Below are 18,417 nucleotides of genomic sequence, written 5' to 3'. Positions count from 1 at the left end.
ATTTAACTATATACTTGTCGTTTATGTACTCCACGACCTGTTTCCTCCATTAGACTGTGAGCTTGAGAGCAGTAATCTCTCATATATCTTTGGATCCTTGGATTCCCAGCACTTAGTGCCTGGCACTGAGTAGGAACTCAAATTTGTTAAATAAATGAAAGCATTTCTTTATATAGCTAAAGAAAAATACATGCAACTTTAAAACCATAACAGTAAAACTGGCAAAATTATGAAAGACACCAAGATTGGTTTAATTGTCATTTATGGAGAATAACACCAATTTCCACTTTTACATGGCAGCTTGTGGGCTACAGGCAGTCTTCCCTTTTGTTCCAATGTTTTAAACATTGAGAAATTTCACACAGAAAACTGGATTTCAGGCTTCTTTTGAAAAATCAGATCAAACAAGACTGGATTCCAATTTCCTTGTATTAACAGACAACTGGAGTTGATGATCAGTTTTCTCTTTTAGAAGGTACTTATGTATCCCATTCCCTATCATTTCACTTACACCTGGCTTATTTCATATTTTAATGTTACCTGTTTGGTCCTGGTATGGTATCTACATTTGCATTTGCATTTCTATGGATTATAGAAAATGACTGTAAACATGATCACTGCTATGTTTGGGAAAGCATAGAGCATGGGGAGGTATAAAGTGGGAGGTGGATGGTAAAAACAAATATCACTATCCCTTTCAGTTACATTTTCTGTATAAGAGTAATTATTTCAGGTAGATTATAGGTAAATAGGATCACGCAGGCTACACTGGAAATGTAATACAAAAACTGAGTCACAACTCCCCATAGAAAAAAAAAAGTAAAAATTAATTTCCAAATACATCTTGAAAAAAAAAATTCCTAAATTGGGTACTATAACTGTTTTTGAAGAGGCTGGAAAATTAAGAGGACTGAATGCCAAGAAGTGGAATATGAATTTGACTTAGTAGGTAGTGGAAGTCACTACAATGTCTTAATTAGAAGAGAAAAATCAGGAGTCCAGATGATTGAGATAAGAAAAGTAAGTCACTGCTAGCAAAAAGACCAACTAAAAAACTGTGCAACGAGGAAAGCCTGATTTCTTCAAGGTAGTGGGGATAGAATAAGCGCCATTTTAAGAAATGTCTTAAAGAAATAATCCAAAGGACTTATTAATTATGTTAAAGGGAATGAAAGAAAGGATGGAGTTGAAAATTGCTTATAGGTTTGTGACCAGATATCTAGAATTAGTGTCAATTTAAGTAAAAAAAGAGAAAAAATAAACACCAACATCAGGCCATGAAGATAAGTTCTGCCTCTAAGAGAGTGACCCTAAGTGAGAAACTTGACTACCCTGGTTCGTTTCTTCATTGGTGACTATATCATAACTGGGAGCCAGATTTAAGTTCAAATACTGGATTTACTGTTTATTACCTGAACGAGCTTAGGTAAATTATCTAACCTCTCAGTTTTCTCAACTATGAGATGGGGCCAATAACAGTACCTATTTCAAAAGACTGTGGTGAGTATTAAATAGTTTATGTCATGTAAATAAAATCTGCTACTATTACGCTATACAATGAAAGTGATAGACCAACTAATTTCTACTTTCACTTCCAGCTGTAAAATCTGTAATTCTCTGAATCTGTTTTACGAGGAGGAAATATAAGTTAGAATGCATTCATCCCAAAGAGAAAGAGACTTTAGTGCTGTTACAGTCACACTGACAAAAGTGTGCTGCTGCTAAATAGGGCACAGAAGGAGTTACATTATGAAGAGATGAACAAGATAACAGTTTCTTAAAAAAAAATGAACAATGAGAACTTCACGTAAAGACTTGGAAGTCAATCACATACAGATCAGAACTGATAAAGTGATGATAATAATGGGAAGGAAGAAAATAAAAAGAATAGATACAGAAAGAAATTCCTAACAGTATGGTGTCAGAGACAAAAATTTCAAGAACAATGAATACAAAGATATCAAGGAGATAAGAATGTAAAAATACAGATGATCAAACACAGCAAGGGGATCATCATAAATTAAAAGCAATGGGGGTAGAGGTCACACAACAGGAAAAACATTTACATAAGAGTTTTCTCAAACATACAAAGCACTTTCACAAATCTTGAAAGTCAAAGAGGGAATGAATACTACGAAACTGTAAGTAAAAGTTACAGATAAATTGATTCAATTATGTTTAAGAGCACAAGAAGAAATGCTAGAAGAGGAAGACCTTTTTAAACAATGAAGTGAAAAGGGGGATAAGGTAGGGAAAATCAAAGTCCCTAGAGTTTGTGTTACAGAGAGTGAAGTTAGTACAAATGCAACTGAGAACTCCGTATGAATACCTCAGTTCATACGTTACCTTATAATTATAATTTTATAACAGGGGCACAGAAACCATTTTGTCCAAATCCTTACATTGTACGTAAATGTGCTTAATATACACACACATGCAGGAAAGGAATTAAAAAACAAAAACAAGCAGGTATTAAATAAGAACAGGCAGACACAAAAAACTCAATTAGAAAAAAATAGTCATTGAAATAAACTCAGTTCTACAGATGAGCACCTTTGAAGAGAAAATTAGTGAACTATAAAATAGTATTGATATTCTTCCCCTCAGATATCCACAGGTTTGCTTCTTCGCATCCTTCATGTCTTCACTTCATGGTTACCTTAGTGAAGCCTTCTTCATCCATCTTATTTAAAATTGCAAACCACTTCCTCACAACCTGTCCCCCTTCGTGTCTACTCCTATCCCTCTTTTTGTATGCTTTTTTTAAAACATGTATCACTATCTAACATACTAAATTATTTTACTTATCATATTTAATAAAATCTAAAACAAAACCAATTTTAAGATACATAATTAGCTTATGTACCACTAAGGCAAGAAAAGTCGTGCCAATTTAACTGGGACATGAATGACTAGGCATTTCTACATTTAAACATCTTTGAAATTAGAAGACATGTTGGAATCAATGAAGTGTGTTATTAAATTACTGTCTGCCTCCCCAACTAGAATGCAAGCCTATAAAGGCAGATATTTTTATCAGTTTGTTTGAGGACATTTTGAACACTGCCTGGCACTCATGGTAAGTACTCAATAAGTGTGGTTTAAATAAATGGATGAATGACTGAATAAAAGTGCCAAAGTGCTAAGAAGGGCAGATAATATTAAGATTATACCTAGAAATGCAAGAATAAAATTACAGAACATCAAGGATAAAGAGAACATAAAAGTTTCCAGACAAGCTGACTACTCACAAAGGAATGACAGTCAGATTGACAGCTGACTTCCCACGAGCAACAACAGATGCCCAAAGCTAATACACTATTATTTTTAAAATGCTAAGAGAAAATGGCTATCAAATTAGAATTCTGTATCTTGCCAAATCATCTATTTAAAACTGAGAAAGAAAAAAAATTCAAACAGGCAAAGGCAAAGAGTGTATTACACATTGAGCCTGGTTGAAAGAGAAAGTAAAGTATATACTTACTAAAGAAGAAAGAAAAAAAAAAAACGCAGAAAGAAATAGGTTGCAGGAAACAATAATGGGCAATGAAATTAGTGAAATACTGTAGACTGATAATCCAATCAACATCTGAGTGTATAATATGTGTATATGTGTGTATATTTTGGGAATTAAAAAAAGTTGAATTGAAACTAGATTTGTGAATTATTGGGATGCCTGTCAATGCTATAAAGTAAACAATTCCAATCTCTTTGGAGAATCTTTACATATGTCATTCCATGATTTTAGTTTTAAACATTGGTAAGTTTTTCATTACTCACAAAATACAAAATATTTCCCCTTCCCCAAATCTACAATTACCATTAACAGTGTCATGAAGAAGTACCTGCAAAGGGCTTGGGTCATACTTGCATCTTTTACGTTTGGATCCGTAGTAAGGCTCCTGATGAGAACTGTAATCATCTGAAGAGGAATATGCTGCACAAGGCTTGCCAATGCTACAGAAGGTTCAAATGATGCATCTGTTTTTTCAATTAAAAAGAAAAGGGAACATGGCAAGTAGGTTCAAGTATTTAGAAAGAACAACACTTTACCAAAAAAAAAAATAAATAATTGCAGCAAAAGTGTTAATTAGGAAGGATTATTATGCTACACCCTCATGGGTAGACTCTTAATTTACAAGGAATGTTAAATTACAGGAATGAAAGATTACGAGTGAACAGCAATGATCATTCATACTATAGACATAATGCTGAAATATATTGCTATGGTTAGTCCATAAGTTACTTTAATTTTTCATAATTTATTGAGTTATTGTTGCGCTAAAGTATTAACTTGTAAATCACTAATCAGAAAGGAAATATAAAGAAACATAAAGTATCATTTCAACTTCCACTTCAGATCCTCCAAAATAACTTTAAACTTATTGATCATTACATTGCTCTAAGGAAGATTTAAAAAAAATCTCTTAAAGTAGAAATTAAGGTGACTTTTGGGGGCACTTAACTATCATTTCAACTCCCACTTCAGACCCTTCAAAATAACTTAAAACTATTCATCATTACATTGCTCTAAGGAAGATTTTTAAAAAATCTCTTAAAGTAGAAATTAAGGTGACTTTTGGGGAGACTTTGCTTAAACTGTATACAAATTAAGCAAATCCAAGACAAGTACCTTTACTGCTACAGTTAAAAAAATTTGGGAGGAACCTAACAGTTATAACACAGGCAACTGAAGTAAAATTACAATAAGAAAAAAAAAAAACAACTCAGATACTGCAAATACATCGTTTGTAATTCTTTCGTAAATATATTAAATTCATCAGAACATAGAACGCTTGTTAAAACTTCATCTTTACTTCTGGTTCTTAAGATAAGAAGAGGACACATCCCTCACAAGTTCAATTTGAACAGCCACACAGTCCCCACTGGTGGTATAAACGAAGGAGAATGCTTGTACCAAGTAGAGCGGAAATGAACATGGTTTTGAATCTATTCAGACCTGAAAGGTCCAAGACAGAACAAGGAAGGTAGAGGTACTGTTAAATTCCTCGACGAGAAAGCATTTTCTAGGCAAGTATCATGTGACCCTTCTCTGCTTTCTGGGAATGCAGTTCATGGGCACAAAAACAAATATTTAAATCCTCGTACTCTTCCTTCCCTCATTCTATCTGTATCCCTCTTTTGTCTACTAGATATTGTAGACAAAAAATGTCAGTATTTAAAAACTTCATAGTTATCTGGGATAATCCAGTAATAAAACAAACTGCACAATCCATGAATTCAAAAATGAGGAAATACCAAAATGGGGGAAGAACTCATTACAAAATGAGAGACACGTACAATAAATACTATGGTAAACATCATGCTACCATTAGTCACTAATGAATGGAAGCTTTCTGCAGTAGCTGTCATCCTGAAAGCATTCCAAATAACTTGAGCAGAGGCTGGGTAATTAAGCAACTTATTTAGTGCCAAAGGTCTTAAGACCTGGACGTTCTCAACCTTTAAAATGGGAACGCTGCCTGTTTTTAAAGTACGATGTGACGTCTAGAATAAGGTGGTGAATGTGAATAAATTTGGGATGAGGTATTAGGATTTGCTCTCGCTTAAGAATGTTTTCAGGGCAGGAGGAAAACATGGTGTGAATGTGTGTGTGCAAGAGAGACATATACTGAATTTTTATGAGATATTCTGAAAGATAATGACCCTTACCTGTGGAAGAGACGCTTGCAAAAACTTCTTGCAGGGAAGGCAGCAGTGTGGCAGGCTCGGCCTTCCAGATGTTCTGCAGCAAGTTACTCACTTTTGTCACCTGGGAGACATATTCCCGCAGCTCTCTTTCCTGGGTGGACACGCACTGGAAGTGGCCTATCGTTCGAACCAGCTGTTGACAGAACGTGATGGACAATTTCCCCTTGGGGATGCATTGCACGAAGTCGGTCAGAAGGTCGCTCAATCGGGCACAGAGCTGCGGCTCCGGCCTCTCACACACCATCCGTAACACCTCTACCTGCAGGAGGCTAAAGAGATCCAGCACCGAGGGACAGCTCATAATCAGCTTCAGGCCGTTGTGAATGTAGTCCAGGATGGCTACATCCTTCCTGTCCAGAGAGTGGTAGCCCTGATGAAGGAGACCCAACACGAAGGTCTTGTTGAAGAAGGACTCGAACTCTGGCCGGTGGTACCGTGCGTAGGCCTCCAGCACCTGGTGCCCCACCTGCCGCTGGAAAGGGTCCTGGCCTTCCAGGATGAGCCGGGTCGTCAGGTCAAACATGGCCTCGCACTGCGCCTTGTCTAGCCAGTGCTCCGCCGATTCCACCACCTTCCGCACAATCACCCGCTTGAGGGGCAGGGGATGCGAAGAACTCACAAGGCCCTCCAGGATCTTGTCCATTGTCGCCACGCTGCAAGGCCAGCGCCAGGGGATAAGGAGCGGGTGGCGGCAGCCCCGAGGTGGGGCAGGAGAGCCCCGGGGCGGAGATGAATTTGGAGCGCCGCAGCAGCGTGACGGGCCACCGCCACCGCCGCCTCAGCAGCCACATTTATGGGGCAGGGAGACCCATCCAAGCCGGGGCAGGAGCTGGCGAGCCTAGAGAGCTTAAGAACCGACACCCGCAGCTGGCCTAAGGCGCCAGAGGCCCGTACTCCGCCGCCGCCCCGGGCTCTCGATCCCTCTCAGCATCAGCGCGGAGGGGCCTGTCGGGCGCCCCAGAGGCGTCGGCGGACTCTCAGGGCCCGGGGCTGCTAGCCGGTGGGTGGAGGAAGCGCGCCTCCGAGTTCCGGGTCAGGTGTGGGCGTCCAGGCTCCAGCAGGTCGTGAGAAGAAGCCGGCCGTGGACTGAGTCAGGAGGCGCTGTCACGGAGAGTTCTGGGATCAGCCGGGGAGAAGAGACCGAAGCGACACCCTTTGACCCGGATATTGAAGTGCCGGCAAACAGGAAGTGAAGGACCTACGAACCTCCGGGAAGGACCGCCCCTCCGCCCCTCCGCCCCTCCGCCCCTCCGCCCCTCCGCCCCTCCGCCCCCCTCCGCCCCTCCGCCCCCCTCCGCCCCTCCGCCCCCCTCCGCCCCCCTCCGCCCCTCTCCTCCTCTCTTCTTCCCTCTCTCCTTCCCTGTTCCCCCACCTCCGCCCCAAGTCGTAGACTCCCGTGCCCCGCCCCGGCGCTCGGAGCCTCCTTCCCGCCCCGCCGCGTAAGTGCGGCAACGGCCGCGTCAGTGGAGAGTGTGTCGAGTCACAGGCTGTCTTCCGCGCGGAGCGTCCCCGGCGGACGCTGCGCAGATGGCTGCGACTGTAGGAGTCTTGCCGGGTAGTCTCTGTCGGTTCCGACTTAAACTCGTGAAAACTCGAATAAGTGCTGTTGATGTGAAATCCGAGGAAAAGAGCATTTGGGGGAAAAGTAAGGAAAACTCGAAACTCGGATTGAGAAGTCTTTGCCTTGGCTCATTAATCAAGAATTGCCCTTGCGCGCCTAAATGTGACTGCCTTTATCCTGCGATGTCGGTATTGAAGTAAGAGCAATACCAGTGGCGTACCTAGCATTTAGCGACCATCAGTGTCAGTAGCAGGCCTCTAGCAAAGAACCAGTTAGTGAGCTTTGTACCATATCGGAAATTATAAGCCATCCAAAAAAGTGTGAGGAGAGTAAGGGAAATGGCAGATTAGAATCAAAGTATGTTTATCCTGTGTCATACAGGAGTACTTTGAAAATAGAAAACCAGGTGGAAATACCACAAAACTTATTGTATATGTTGACATTGAAGATGGTTTACAATAGGGAAGAACAGATGCAATCATGCTTGTTCTCTTTCATGCCAAATTCCAAAGATTCACAGTAAGAATTTAATCAGAGGTCTTTATATTGGAAAATATTGCCTAAATGTAGCCCCCTTCAGGCTTGGTTAATATAGTTGTGAAACTAGACATTAAGGCCCTGTAATACAAAACTTTAAAGAAATAGGTCATTTAAAATGTCCCGTAGAATAATGAACAAAATTCTGTTACTTGAGTTTGCTAGTGTTTTGTTTTTGTTTTTTTTACCAAGTTACAAACACGATTACACTAATATATGCACACGTTGATTATGGTAGTCTTAAGAAGAGCAGTTTAGAGGAGACAGGAGCTTGAGTGAAAGGGAATTTAAGACCAAGTTGACTTGTAGGAAGATACTGAAGATAAAAGAGAATTGAGGTAATTGATCTATCAGTCATGCTAGAGACAGGAATGATTTTGGAACTTTCATTTTTCCAATAGGCAGGAGGTGAAGGTACAGAGATGTTTGTCTTTACTGGGAATAATGCCACAGTGGAAGACAAAAATAATATAGAAAATAAAATATTGAGAAGGAATTAAGTATTAAGAAGGATCGTGGATTTGAGGTGGAGTGGAGGAAATTTGGAATTAGTCTTTGTGCTAAGAAACTAACAGGATGAATGAAGATTGCTGAATAGTACCAGTGAAGTGATTATTCCAAAGTAGACAAGAAAAAAAATTGGTAAATTTAAAACCTGACAGATTACTTTGAATTGTCTATAACATTTTCTTCTTTCTGTTAATATTAGGTCTTGAAAAATTGAATATTACAAAATAAGATGTCTGAGAGAACATAATGCTGTTAGTCCATATAAATTACATGTCATAATATTAGACTTCCAAAAGCACCATGACTCTGTATTTTTAAAATACTTCTTGAATGATAGATGCATGAAATGAAATATTAGGTTTTTATACGAAGATATTCAAAGCTTATTTCCTTCTTTTGCCACTGGTTAATAAATGTATATAATATGCTCTTTTATAAGATTTCAATTGAAAGTGGTCAACTTTAAATTTATTTTATAGCATAATTAAGTTCTGTAATAATACCATGTTCCTTTTTAACATTTTAAAATATTTTCAGAAGTCTGTGGAAGATTTTTTTGCAGTGAATCATGCCACTAATCATTGGATTAGTGGGTGCTATTGTAACAGGCTTTAAAATTTTGTATAAAGATTTAGTCTAAGGCCTCAATTGCTAACTACATGGTTTTACAAATATGTTAGATCTGAGAATGGAAGCTGAGTGATGGGGATGAAAGAGAAAAAGCACAGGATAAGGAGTGATTGTTTATTTAGCAACCTCTGTGTGCCTGGAACTCAATATGTTATACTTTATCGTTAGTTCTCAAAACAGGGTTTTGGAAGTAGATGTTAATAGCTGCATTTTATAGATAAGGTACTGAAGCCAAAGGAGGTTAAAAAGTAATCAAGTCTGACTCTAGAGTCTCTATTATTTCCATTATACTATTAGATGAAAAGTGTGTGTATGTGTTTATGTTTGTGATAAGCAAAGAGAAAAGGCAGTTCCAAAAGCAGTGGTTAGAGTTGGCCAACTGCAATAACATTATTGTGAGGTTAGTTTTCTCTTAGGAAATTTATATCACCTAATAGAATCAAAAGCAAACTGATTGTATAGATTAGAGAGGACTGTGATAAACCATCATATGAAGTAATTACAAATAATCCCTGATTTTATGAAATTTATGTTCATATATGTTTTTTAAGTTGTAAAGAAAAAAAGACTGTAAAGAAACACACCAACCACTTTGATACGGTTTTTGTTTTAATGACTTAAAATGGACATCAGGCTAACCTCATGACACTATTTCATTTATTTTTTTTCACAGTGCAAAGTGAAAGCAAGTTTATTAAGAAAGTAAAGGAATAAAAGACAATTAAAAATTAAAAATATACCATTGGCTACTTCATAGGCAGAGCAGCCTCACTACCCTATTTTAAATCTTCCAGTGCTTCTCATCTTAAAACTCAAATGGCTACTGTTGACTTTAAGGCCCTCCATAAAGTTGCTCTTGTGTCTTTTCTTACCGTTCTCATTTATTATATGTTTACAGCCTTTTTCTGTTCTCTAGAATCTAAGCTTCATGAGGTCAAAAAGAACCCCTTAATTTTATTAGTTACCTCTATTTCTAGCAGTTAAAACACTAGAGTAAACAATCTATCAATTTTTTTGTGTGTGAGATGGAGTCTCAATCTGTTGCCCGGGCTAGAGTGCAGTGGTATGATCTCAGCTCACTGCAATCTCGGCTCACTGCAATCTCCACTTTCTGGGTTCAAGCGATTCTTCTTCCTCAGCCTCTTGAGTAGCTGGGATTACAGGCACCCACCACCACACCTGGCTAATTTTTGTATTTTTAGTAGAGATGGGGTTTCACCATGTTGGCCAGGCTGGTCTTGAACTCCTGACAACAAATGATCCTCCCACCTCAGCATCCCAAGGTGCTGGGATTACAGGCATGAGTCACCATGCCCAGCTCAATCTAACAATTTTTTGAATGAGTGAACTTTTAAAAAATGAAATGAAAAACATGGTTAAAAAAAAGTCGTAAGGAATCTACACAGTAATTTCTAGAACTAAAAAACAAACTCAGCAGGGTTTCAGAACATAAGATAATAGACAAAAATCAATTGTACTTTTATGTACTAGCAATGAACACATGGAAACCAAAATTAAAAATATACCATTGATAATTGCTCAAAATAAAAACTATGTAGGTGTAAATCTGACAGTGCATGTACAGGACTCATGCTGAAAACAACAAAACACTGATGAAAGAAATCAAAGATCTAAATAAATGACCATATACATGGATTGGAGGACTCACCATAGTGTAGATGTTAATGATCCCTAAATCGATATGCAAGTTTAATACAATTCCTATTAAAACTCCAGCAAGGTTTTTTTTTTTTTTTTTTTTCATCTTCATATACAGGCAAGATTATTCTAAAATGTATTTGGAAAAACAAATCAGAGTAGCTACAACAATTCTGAAAAGGAGGAATTAAGTGAGAGGGATTGTTTTACCTGTGTTTGTTCTTATGCTGCTAATAAAGATGTATCTGAGACTGGGTAATTTATAAAGGAAATGTTTAATTGACTCACAGTTCAGCATGGCTGGGGAGGCCTCAGGAAACTTACAATCATGGTGGAAGGGGAAGCAAACATATCCTTTTTCACATGGCAGCAGGAAGGAGAAGAACGAGAGCTGAGCTAAGGGGGAACCCTGTTATAAAATCACCAGATCTCGTGAGAACTTATATCACGAGAACAGGTTAGGGGAACCTGCCCCCATGATTCAATTATATCCACCTGTTTCTTCCTTCAACACGTGGGGATTATGGGCATTACAATTCAAGATGAGATTTGGGTAGGGACAGAGCCGTACTGTATCACTACCCAAAAATAATACTCAATTGTATGCCAGGGTAATTAAGACAGTATGGTAATGGCAGAGAGATAGACACATAGATCAGTGAAATGGGCAACAATAACCTAGACCCACACAAATATACTCTACTGATTTTTGACAGAGATTCAAAAGCCATTCAGTGGAGGAAGGATAGTGTTTTCAACAAATGGTGCTGGAGTAATTGGATGTTCATAGGCAAAAAAGAAATGAGAAAATCCTATAACTGGGAGAAAACAACAGTACCACTGTACTGTTCTGCTACAGGGTTTCACAGAAGTCCCAAACTTATTTGGTCAAATCTTAGTCCTGGAGGAATTCCAACCTTCCAGGGGAACCCAGTTGTTACAATATGTAGATGAACTTTTAATTTCTGGCAAAAGGAAGGCCACCATAATCTTGCCTTATTTTCTTTGAGAAAGGGCATTGCGAGTCTCTAAGAACAAATTGCAATTTGTAGAATAAGAAGTTAAATATTTAGGACTCTCGATTGGTGAAGGGAAGTGGATAATAAACTCAGAATATTGGGAATAGTGGGTTTGCCTTTGCCTAAGACAAAGAGAAAACTCCAAAAATTTTTGGGTTTAACTGGCTACAGTAGGTTATGGATTGACTCATATGCTTAAAAGACAAAATTCTGTATCTCAAGTTACTAGAAGAGGAGCCCAATCCCTTGTAATGGTCCCCAGAGGAAATTTAGGCAGTGAAAGAGCTAAAGCAGGCCCTCATTACAGTCCTGGTCCTGGCCCTCCCATCTTTAGAGAAACCATTCCATCTGTTTGTAACAGTAGCCCAGGGCATGGCTCTTGGGGTGCTCACTCAAACCTGGGGAGGGAAAAGGCAACCTGTTGCTTTTGTCTCCAAGCTTCTCAATCCTGTCTTTTAGGGGTGATCTGAATGTGTGCAAGCAGCCCTGTATGGTAGGGGGAGTTGAAAGCTAATGTTTGGTGGGGCCCTAATAGTAAACACCTCACACCAGGTCAGGAATATGTTAAATCAAAAAGCTGGGAGATGGTTAGTGGATTCTCAGATTCTAAAATATGAAGCCATATTACTAGAAAAAGATTATTTGGTTGTAACACCAGATACTTGCCTGAATCCAGCGAGTTTCCTATGGAAAGGAGACCAAAACAAAGAGACATCAGATCATAACTGCTTAGATACCATAGAATACCAAGCCAAAGTTAGACCAGACCTTAGGGAAGCTCCACTACTTGATGGGATTAGACTGTTTGTGGATGGGTCATCTGGAGTGATAGATGGCAAGGGACATAATGGTTATGCTGTCTTTGATGGAAGTAAACACTCATTATGTGAGAAAGGTAGATTACCTAACGGCTGATTGGCCCAAACCTGTGAATTACATGCTCTTGACCAGGCCCTAAAACTCCTTGAAGACCAGGAAGGAAATATATATACTGATTCTAAATGTGCCTATGGGGTGGTACACACTTTTGGAAAAATCTGGACAGAGTGGGGCCTAATAAATAGCAAGGGAAAAGAATTGGTACATGGGGAACTGGTCAAACAGGTTTTAGAAAGTCTCCTGCTTCCAGCAGAGGTAGCCATAGTTCATGTAAATGATCATCAGAACGGGAACACTATAGAAGCTGTAGGAAACAGGTTTGTGGATGAAGCTGCTAGGCAAGCCTCCCTGGAGGAAGAAATTAGACTATTTAGCCTGATACCAGACATCCCTAAGGTGGTATTAAGGTCTCAGTTTACCAGAGAGGAGAAGGAAGAATTAGACAGGATAGGGGTCACTCAAAATGAAGATAGGAAATAGGTACTTCCTGATGGGAGAGAAGTGATAAGTAAACCCCTGATGAGAGAACTGATGTCTGTAAGACTCTGGGGACCCCAGAGTCTGTGTGATGCAATATTTAAGAATTATGGGTATATAGGGATTCATACCCTCGCTAAACAAGTATGTGGAAGTTGTGTAACTTGTCAAAGGATAAAGACATGATTAGAAAACAGTTCATGGGAGGAAGACCTCCTGGACTAAGACCATTTCAGAGCATTCAAGTAGATTTCACATAAATACCCAAAGTAGGAAGACTGAAGTATTTACTGGTGATTGTAGATCACCTTTCCATCTGGGTGGAAGCCTTTCCCCTTCCAACAGCCAGTGCCAGGAATGTGGTCAAAATAATATTATAACAGACTGTACCTAGATTTGGCCTCGTGAAAAACATTGATTCAGACAATGGCAGCCACTTTACCTCCAGGGTGTTAAGGGGAATTGTGGAAGGTTTACAAATTAGATGGGATTATTACACCCCTTGGCATCCCCCTTCCTCTGGAAAGGTAGAAAGAATGAATCAAACTCTCAAAAAGCATTTCACCAAACTAATAAACTAAAATGCCTTGGACTAAATGTCTCCCAATAGCACTCCTTAGGATTAGGACAGTCCCAAGAAAAGACTTGGGATTGTCCCCCTATGAGTTATTATATGGGCTCCTGTATTTGGGCAGAGCTACAGATCTTCCTACTATGGAATCCAAGGATCAATTCTTAAGAAATTATATACAGGCATTATCCTCCACCCTGTCATCCCTTAGGTTAAAAGGACTTCTGATTCGAACTCCTCCTCTTGAGTTTGCAGTTTGCCACTTCCAGCCTGGCGACTAGGTGCTGATTAAGACTTGGAAAGAAGAAAAGCTTTACCCAAGCTGAGAAGGTGCCTGTCAAGTGCTGCTGACCCCTGAGATGGCCATGTGTACAGCTGAATGGGGGTGGACTCACTATACTTGTCAAGGGACTGGTAAAAGAGACCCTGGAAGGGTGGGAAAAAGACCAGTGGAAAGTACATGGGTCACCTGAGGGACCCTTAAAGTTGACTCTGAGATGAATCTAAAAGGAAAACATGGGCTGGTCCCATTTCTGGAAGTTAATATGGTTGGGATGGGCTACTATACAAAGAGAAGAAGGTCAAAGTAGAAACTATCAGGGGACTCCTCCCTACCCACTCAGGTTGGTAATTAATGTAAACAAGATGGTGGCACCCAAGACTATAAGATTTGATGACTGCCAAGGTTTTACCTTGTGAGAATTTGGAAAATCAGAGACAACTCTCACATGTGGATAAATATCCACTTCATATGAGGTGCTTGGAATAGTCAAATTAGAGGTTTCTAGGGGCTAGGGAGAAAATAAATGGGGAGTTATTGTTTAATAGGTATAGAGTTTCTCTTTCAAAGAATGAAAAGTTCTGTAAATGGATAGTGGTGATAATTGCACAACAGTGTGTACTTAATGCCACCGAACTGTACACTTAAGAATGGTAAATTTTAGGTTATATTTTACCACAATAAAAAATTAAAATCAACAGTAAAAAAGTCAATCCAATTAAAAATGGGCAAAAGATTTCAAGACACATTTCAATGAAGAGGATATACATATGGCAAACAAATGGAAAGTTGTTTAACATTACTAGCTAATAGGGAAATGCAAATTAAGACCATGAGATATTATAACACACTTATTAGAGAACTGCTAAAATAAAAAATGGTGACAACGTTAATGCTGGCAAAGATGCAGACAAACTGATTTCTCATACATTGCAAGTGAAATGCAAAATGGTTTAACCACTCTGGAGAATTGTTTGGAAGTTTCTTAAAAATTAAACATGCAGCTATCATATGATCAAACTGTTGAACTCCTGGGTATTTATTCCAGAGAAATGAAAACTTACATTCACACAAATACATATATACAAATGTCCAAAGCAGCTTTATTTGCAATAGCCAACAACCGAAAACAATCAAAATTGTCACCAGTAAGTGAATGGCTAAACAAACTGTGGTCATCCGTATGTTGAATGGCTAAACAAACTGTGGTACATTCTTACTGTGGAATATTACTTAGCAATAAAAAGAAACTATTGATGGACACAACTTGGATGGATTTCAAGGGCATTATGCTAAGTGAAAAAAACTAATCTCAAAAGTCACATACTATGTGATTCTATTTGTATGACATTCTCAATATGAGGAAATTTTAGGGATGAAGAACAGATTAGTGGTTGCCAAAGGCTAGGTATAGATGGGAGAGGCAGAGGGATGAGTAGAACTTTTAATAAAGGGATAGCATGAGGGTAATTCTTGTGGTGATAGAATAGTTCTGTACCTTGATTGCGACTGTTGCATGACTCCACATGTGGTAAAGTGGCATGGAATGATACATACGTTGGATCAATATCAATTTCCTGATTTTGATATTATGCTATAGTTATGTAAGTGGTAACACTGAGGTATAACTGAGTGAAGAGTACGGAGGATTTCTCTGTATTATCTTTGCAACTTCGTGTGAATGTATAATGATTTCAAAATTAAAAAGTTTAAAACATTTTCTTTTGCTGTGCAGAAGCTCTTTAGTTTAATTAGATCCCATTTGTCAATTTTGGCTTTTGTTGCCATTGCTTTTGGTGTTTTAGACATGAAGTCCTTGCCCATGCCTATGTTGTGAATGGTAATGCCTAGGTTTTCTTCTAGGGTTTTTATGGTTTTAGGTCTAACGTGTAAGTCTTTAATCCATCTTGAATTAATTTTTGTATAAGGGGTAAGGAAGGGATCCAGTTTCAGCTTTCTACATATGGCTAGCCAGTTTTCCCAGCACCATTTGTTAAATAGGGAATCCTTTCCCCATTGCTTGTTTTTGTCAGGTTTGTCAGAGATCAGATAGTTGTAGATATGTGGCGTTATTTCTGAGGGCTCCGTTCTGTTCCATTGATCTATATCTCTGTTTTTGTACCAGTACCATGCTGTTTTGGTTACTGTAGCCTTGTAGTATAGTTTGAAGTCAGGTAGCGTGATGCCTGCAGCTTTGTTCTTGTGGCTTAGGATTGACTTGGTGATGCGGGCTCTTTTTTGGTTCCATATGAACTTTAAAGTACTTTTTTCCAATTCTGTGAAGAAAGTCATTGGTAGCTTGATGGGGATGGCATTGAATCTATAAATTACCTTGGGCAGTATGGCCATTTTCACGATATTGATTCTTCCAACCCATGAGCATGGAATGTTCTTCCATTTGTTTATATCCTCTTTTATTTCATTGAGCAGTGGTTTGTAGTTCTCCTTGAAGAGGTCCTTCACGTCCCTTGTAAGTTGGATTCCTAGACCATCAAAGTGAACAGGCAACCTACAAAATGGGAAAAAATTTTCGTAACCTACTCATCTGACAAAGGGCTAATATCCAGAATCTACAATGAACTCAAACAAATTTACAAGAAAAAAACAAACAACCCCATCAAAAACTGGGCAAAGGACATGAACAGACACTTCTCAAAAGAAGACATTTATGCAGCCAAAAAACACATGCAAAAATGCTCATGATCACTGGCCATCAGAGAAATGCAAATCAAAACCACAATAAGATACCATCTCACACCAGTTAGAATGGCCATCATTAAAAAGTCAGGAAGCAACAGGTGCTGGAGAGGATGTGGAGAAATAGGCACACTTTTACACTGTTTGTGGGACTGTAAAGTAGTTCAACTATTGTGGAAGTCAGTATGGCGATTCCTCAGGGATCTAGAACTAGAAATACCATTTGACCCAGCCATCCCATTACTGGGTATATACCCAAAGGACTATAAATCATGCTGCTATAAAGACACATGCACACATATGTTTATTGCGGCACTATTCACAATAGCAAAGACTTGGAACCAACCCAAATGTCCAACAACGATAGACTGGATTAAGAAAATGTGGCACATATACACCATGGAATACTATGCAGCCATAAAAAATGATGAGTTCATGTCCTTTGTAGGGACATGGATGAAACTGGAAATCATCATTCTCAGTAAACTATCTCAAGGACAAAAAACAAACACCACATGTTCTCACTCATAGGTGGGAATTGAACAATGAGAACACATGGACACAGGAAGGGGAACATCACACTCTGGGGACTGTTGTGGGGTGGGGGCAGGGGGGAGGGATAGCATTAGGAGATACACCTAATGCTAAATGACGAGTTAATGGGTGCAGCACACCAACATCACACATGTATACCTATGTAACCCACCTGCACATTGTGCACATGTACCCTAAAACTTAAAGTATAATAATAATAAAATAAAATAAAATTTAAGTCTTTAATCCATCTTGAATTAATTTTTGTATAAGTTGTAAGGAAGGGATCCAGTTTCAACTTTCTACATATGGCTAGCCAGTTTTCCCAGCACCATTTATTAAATAGGGAATCCTTTCTCCATTTCTTGTTTTTGTCAGGTTTGTCAAAGATCAGATAGTTGTAGATATGTGGCATTATTTCTGAGGGCTCTGTTCTGTTCCATTGATCTATATCTCTGTTTTGGTACCAGTACCATGCTGTTTTGGTTACTGTAGCCTTGTAGTATAGTTTGAAGTCAGGTAGCATGATGCCTCCAGCTTTGTTGTTTTGGCTTAGGATTGACTTGGCAATGCAGGCTCTTTTTTGCACCAAAAGCAGTCCTGAAAGGGAAGTTTATAGCAAGAAATGCTTATGGCAAAAAAGAGAAAAGATCTTAAATAAACATTCTAATTGAAAAAAAAAAGTTTAAAACAAAACACCCCTTAAAAAACCAACTCTGGCCATAAGTGGCCTGTACTTTCAGTTAGGTGACTTTAGTCTGCCCTGTTTGATCTTCCCCACCAACACAAACCCCAAACTCCATAATATTTAGAAACTAAGAGATTGGAACTTCCGACATCATGTTTTTTATTTATTTATTTTTGAGACAGAGTCCCGCTCTGTCGCCCAGGCTGGAATGTAGTGGCATGATCTGGGTTCACTGCAACCTCTGCCTCCTGGGTTGAGGAAATTCTCCTGCCTCAGCCTCCCAAGTAGCTGGGATTGCAGGCGTGCACCACAATGCCTGGCTAATTTTTGTATTTTTAGTGGAGAAAGGGTTTCAACAGGCTGGTCTTGAACTTGGCCAGGCTGGCCTTGGAACTTCTGGCCTCAGGTGATCTGCCTGCCTCAGCCTCCCAAAATGTTGGGATTACAGGTGTGAGCCACTGTGCCCAGCCAGGATTATGTTTTAAGAGGCAAATAGATTCATGACTGTGCATAGACAGTGGCCTATGCAGCCTGTGACGCCTACTACACATTAATTCTTGCTCTTATCTAACTAGATGTAAATGGGAAACAAGTTATTAATAAATCATTGTTGCTAGAAATAAGGGTTTTAGTTCTAGTATTTATTAAGTAAGATTAAAAAGT

General features: G+C 39.0%; 1 protein-coding gene and 1 long non-coding RNA gene across 3 annotated transcripts in view; one reads left to right on the top strand and one right to left on the bottom strand.

Annotated features, from left to right (window-relative positions):
• Window positions 1–6,922, bottom strand: part of USP38 (ubiquitin specific peptidase 38) — a 34,304-nt gene extending 27,382 nt beyond the window's left edge. Inside the window, exons 1-2 of one of the 2 annotated variants that reach the window (XM_055276003.2) lie at window positions 5,674–6,922; window positions 3,846–3,981 (exon numbers count right to left, since the gene is read on the bottom strand). In XM_055276003.2, the coding sequence (XP_055131978.1) occupies window positions 3,846–3,981; window positions 5,674–6,355 (818 nt within the window). In that variant the 5' untranslated portion in view covers window positions 6,356–6,922. The remainder of the gene's footprint in view (window positions 1–3,845; window positions 3,982–5,673) is intronic. The other variant, XM_055276004.2, reaches the window with a different exon arrangement.
• Window positions 6,923–7,050: 128 nt separating this feature from the next.
• Window positions 7,051–18,417, top strand: part of LOC134736383 (uncharacterized) — a 250,849-nt gene continuing 239,482 nt past the window's right edge. The window contains exon 1 of the long non-coding RNA XR_010120386.1: window positions 7,051–7,357. This is a non-coding gene — a long non-coding RNA (uncharacterized lncRNA). The remainder of the gene's footprint in view (window positions 7,358–18,417) is intronic.

This window comes from Symphalangus syndactylus, chromosome 4 (assembly GCF_028878055.3).
Source record: "Symphalangus syndactylus isolate Jambi chromosome 4, NHGRI_mSymSyn1-v2.1_pri, whole genome shotgun sequence".
NCBI lineage: Eukaryota > Metazoa > Chordata > Mammalia > Primates > Hylobatidae > Symphalangus > Symphalangus syndactylus.
The sequence above is the reverse complement of the archived record's forward strand: the minus strand, read 5'-3'. Positions and strand labels throughout refer to the sequence as shown.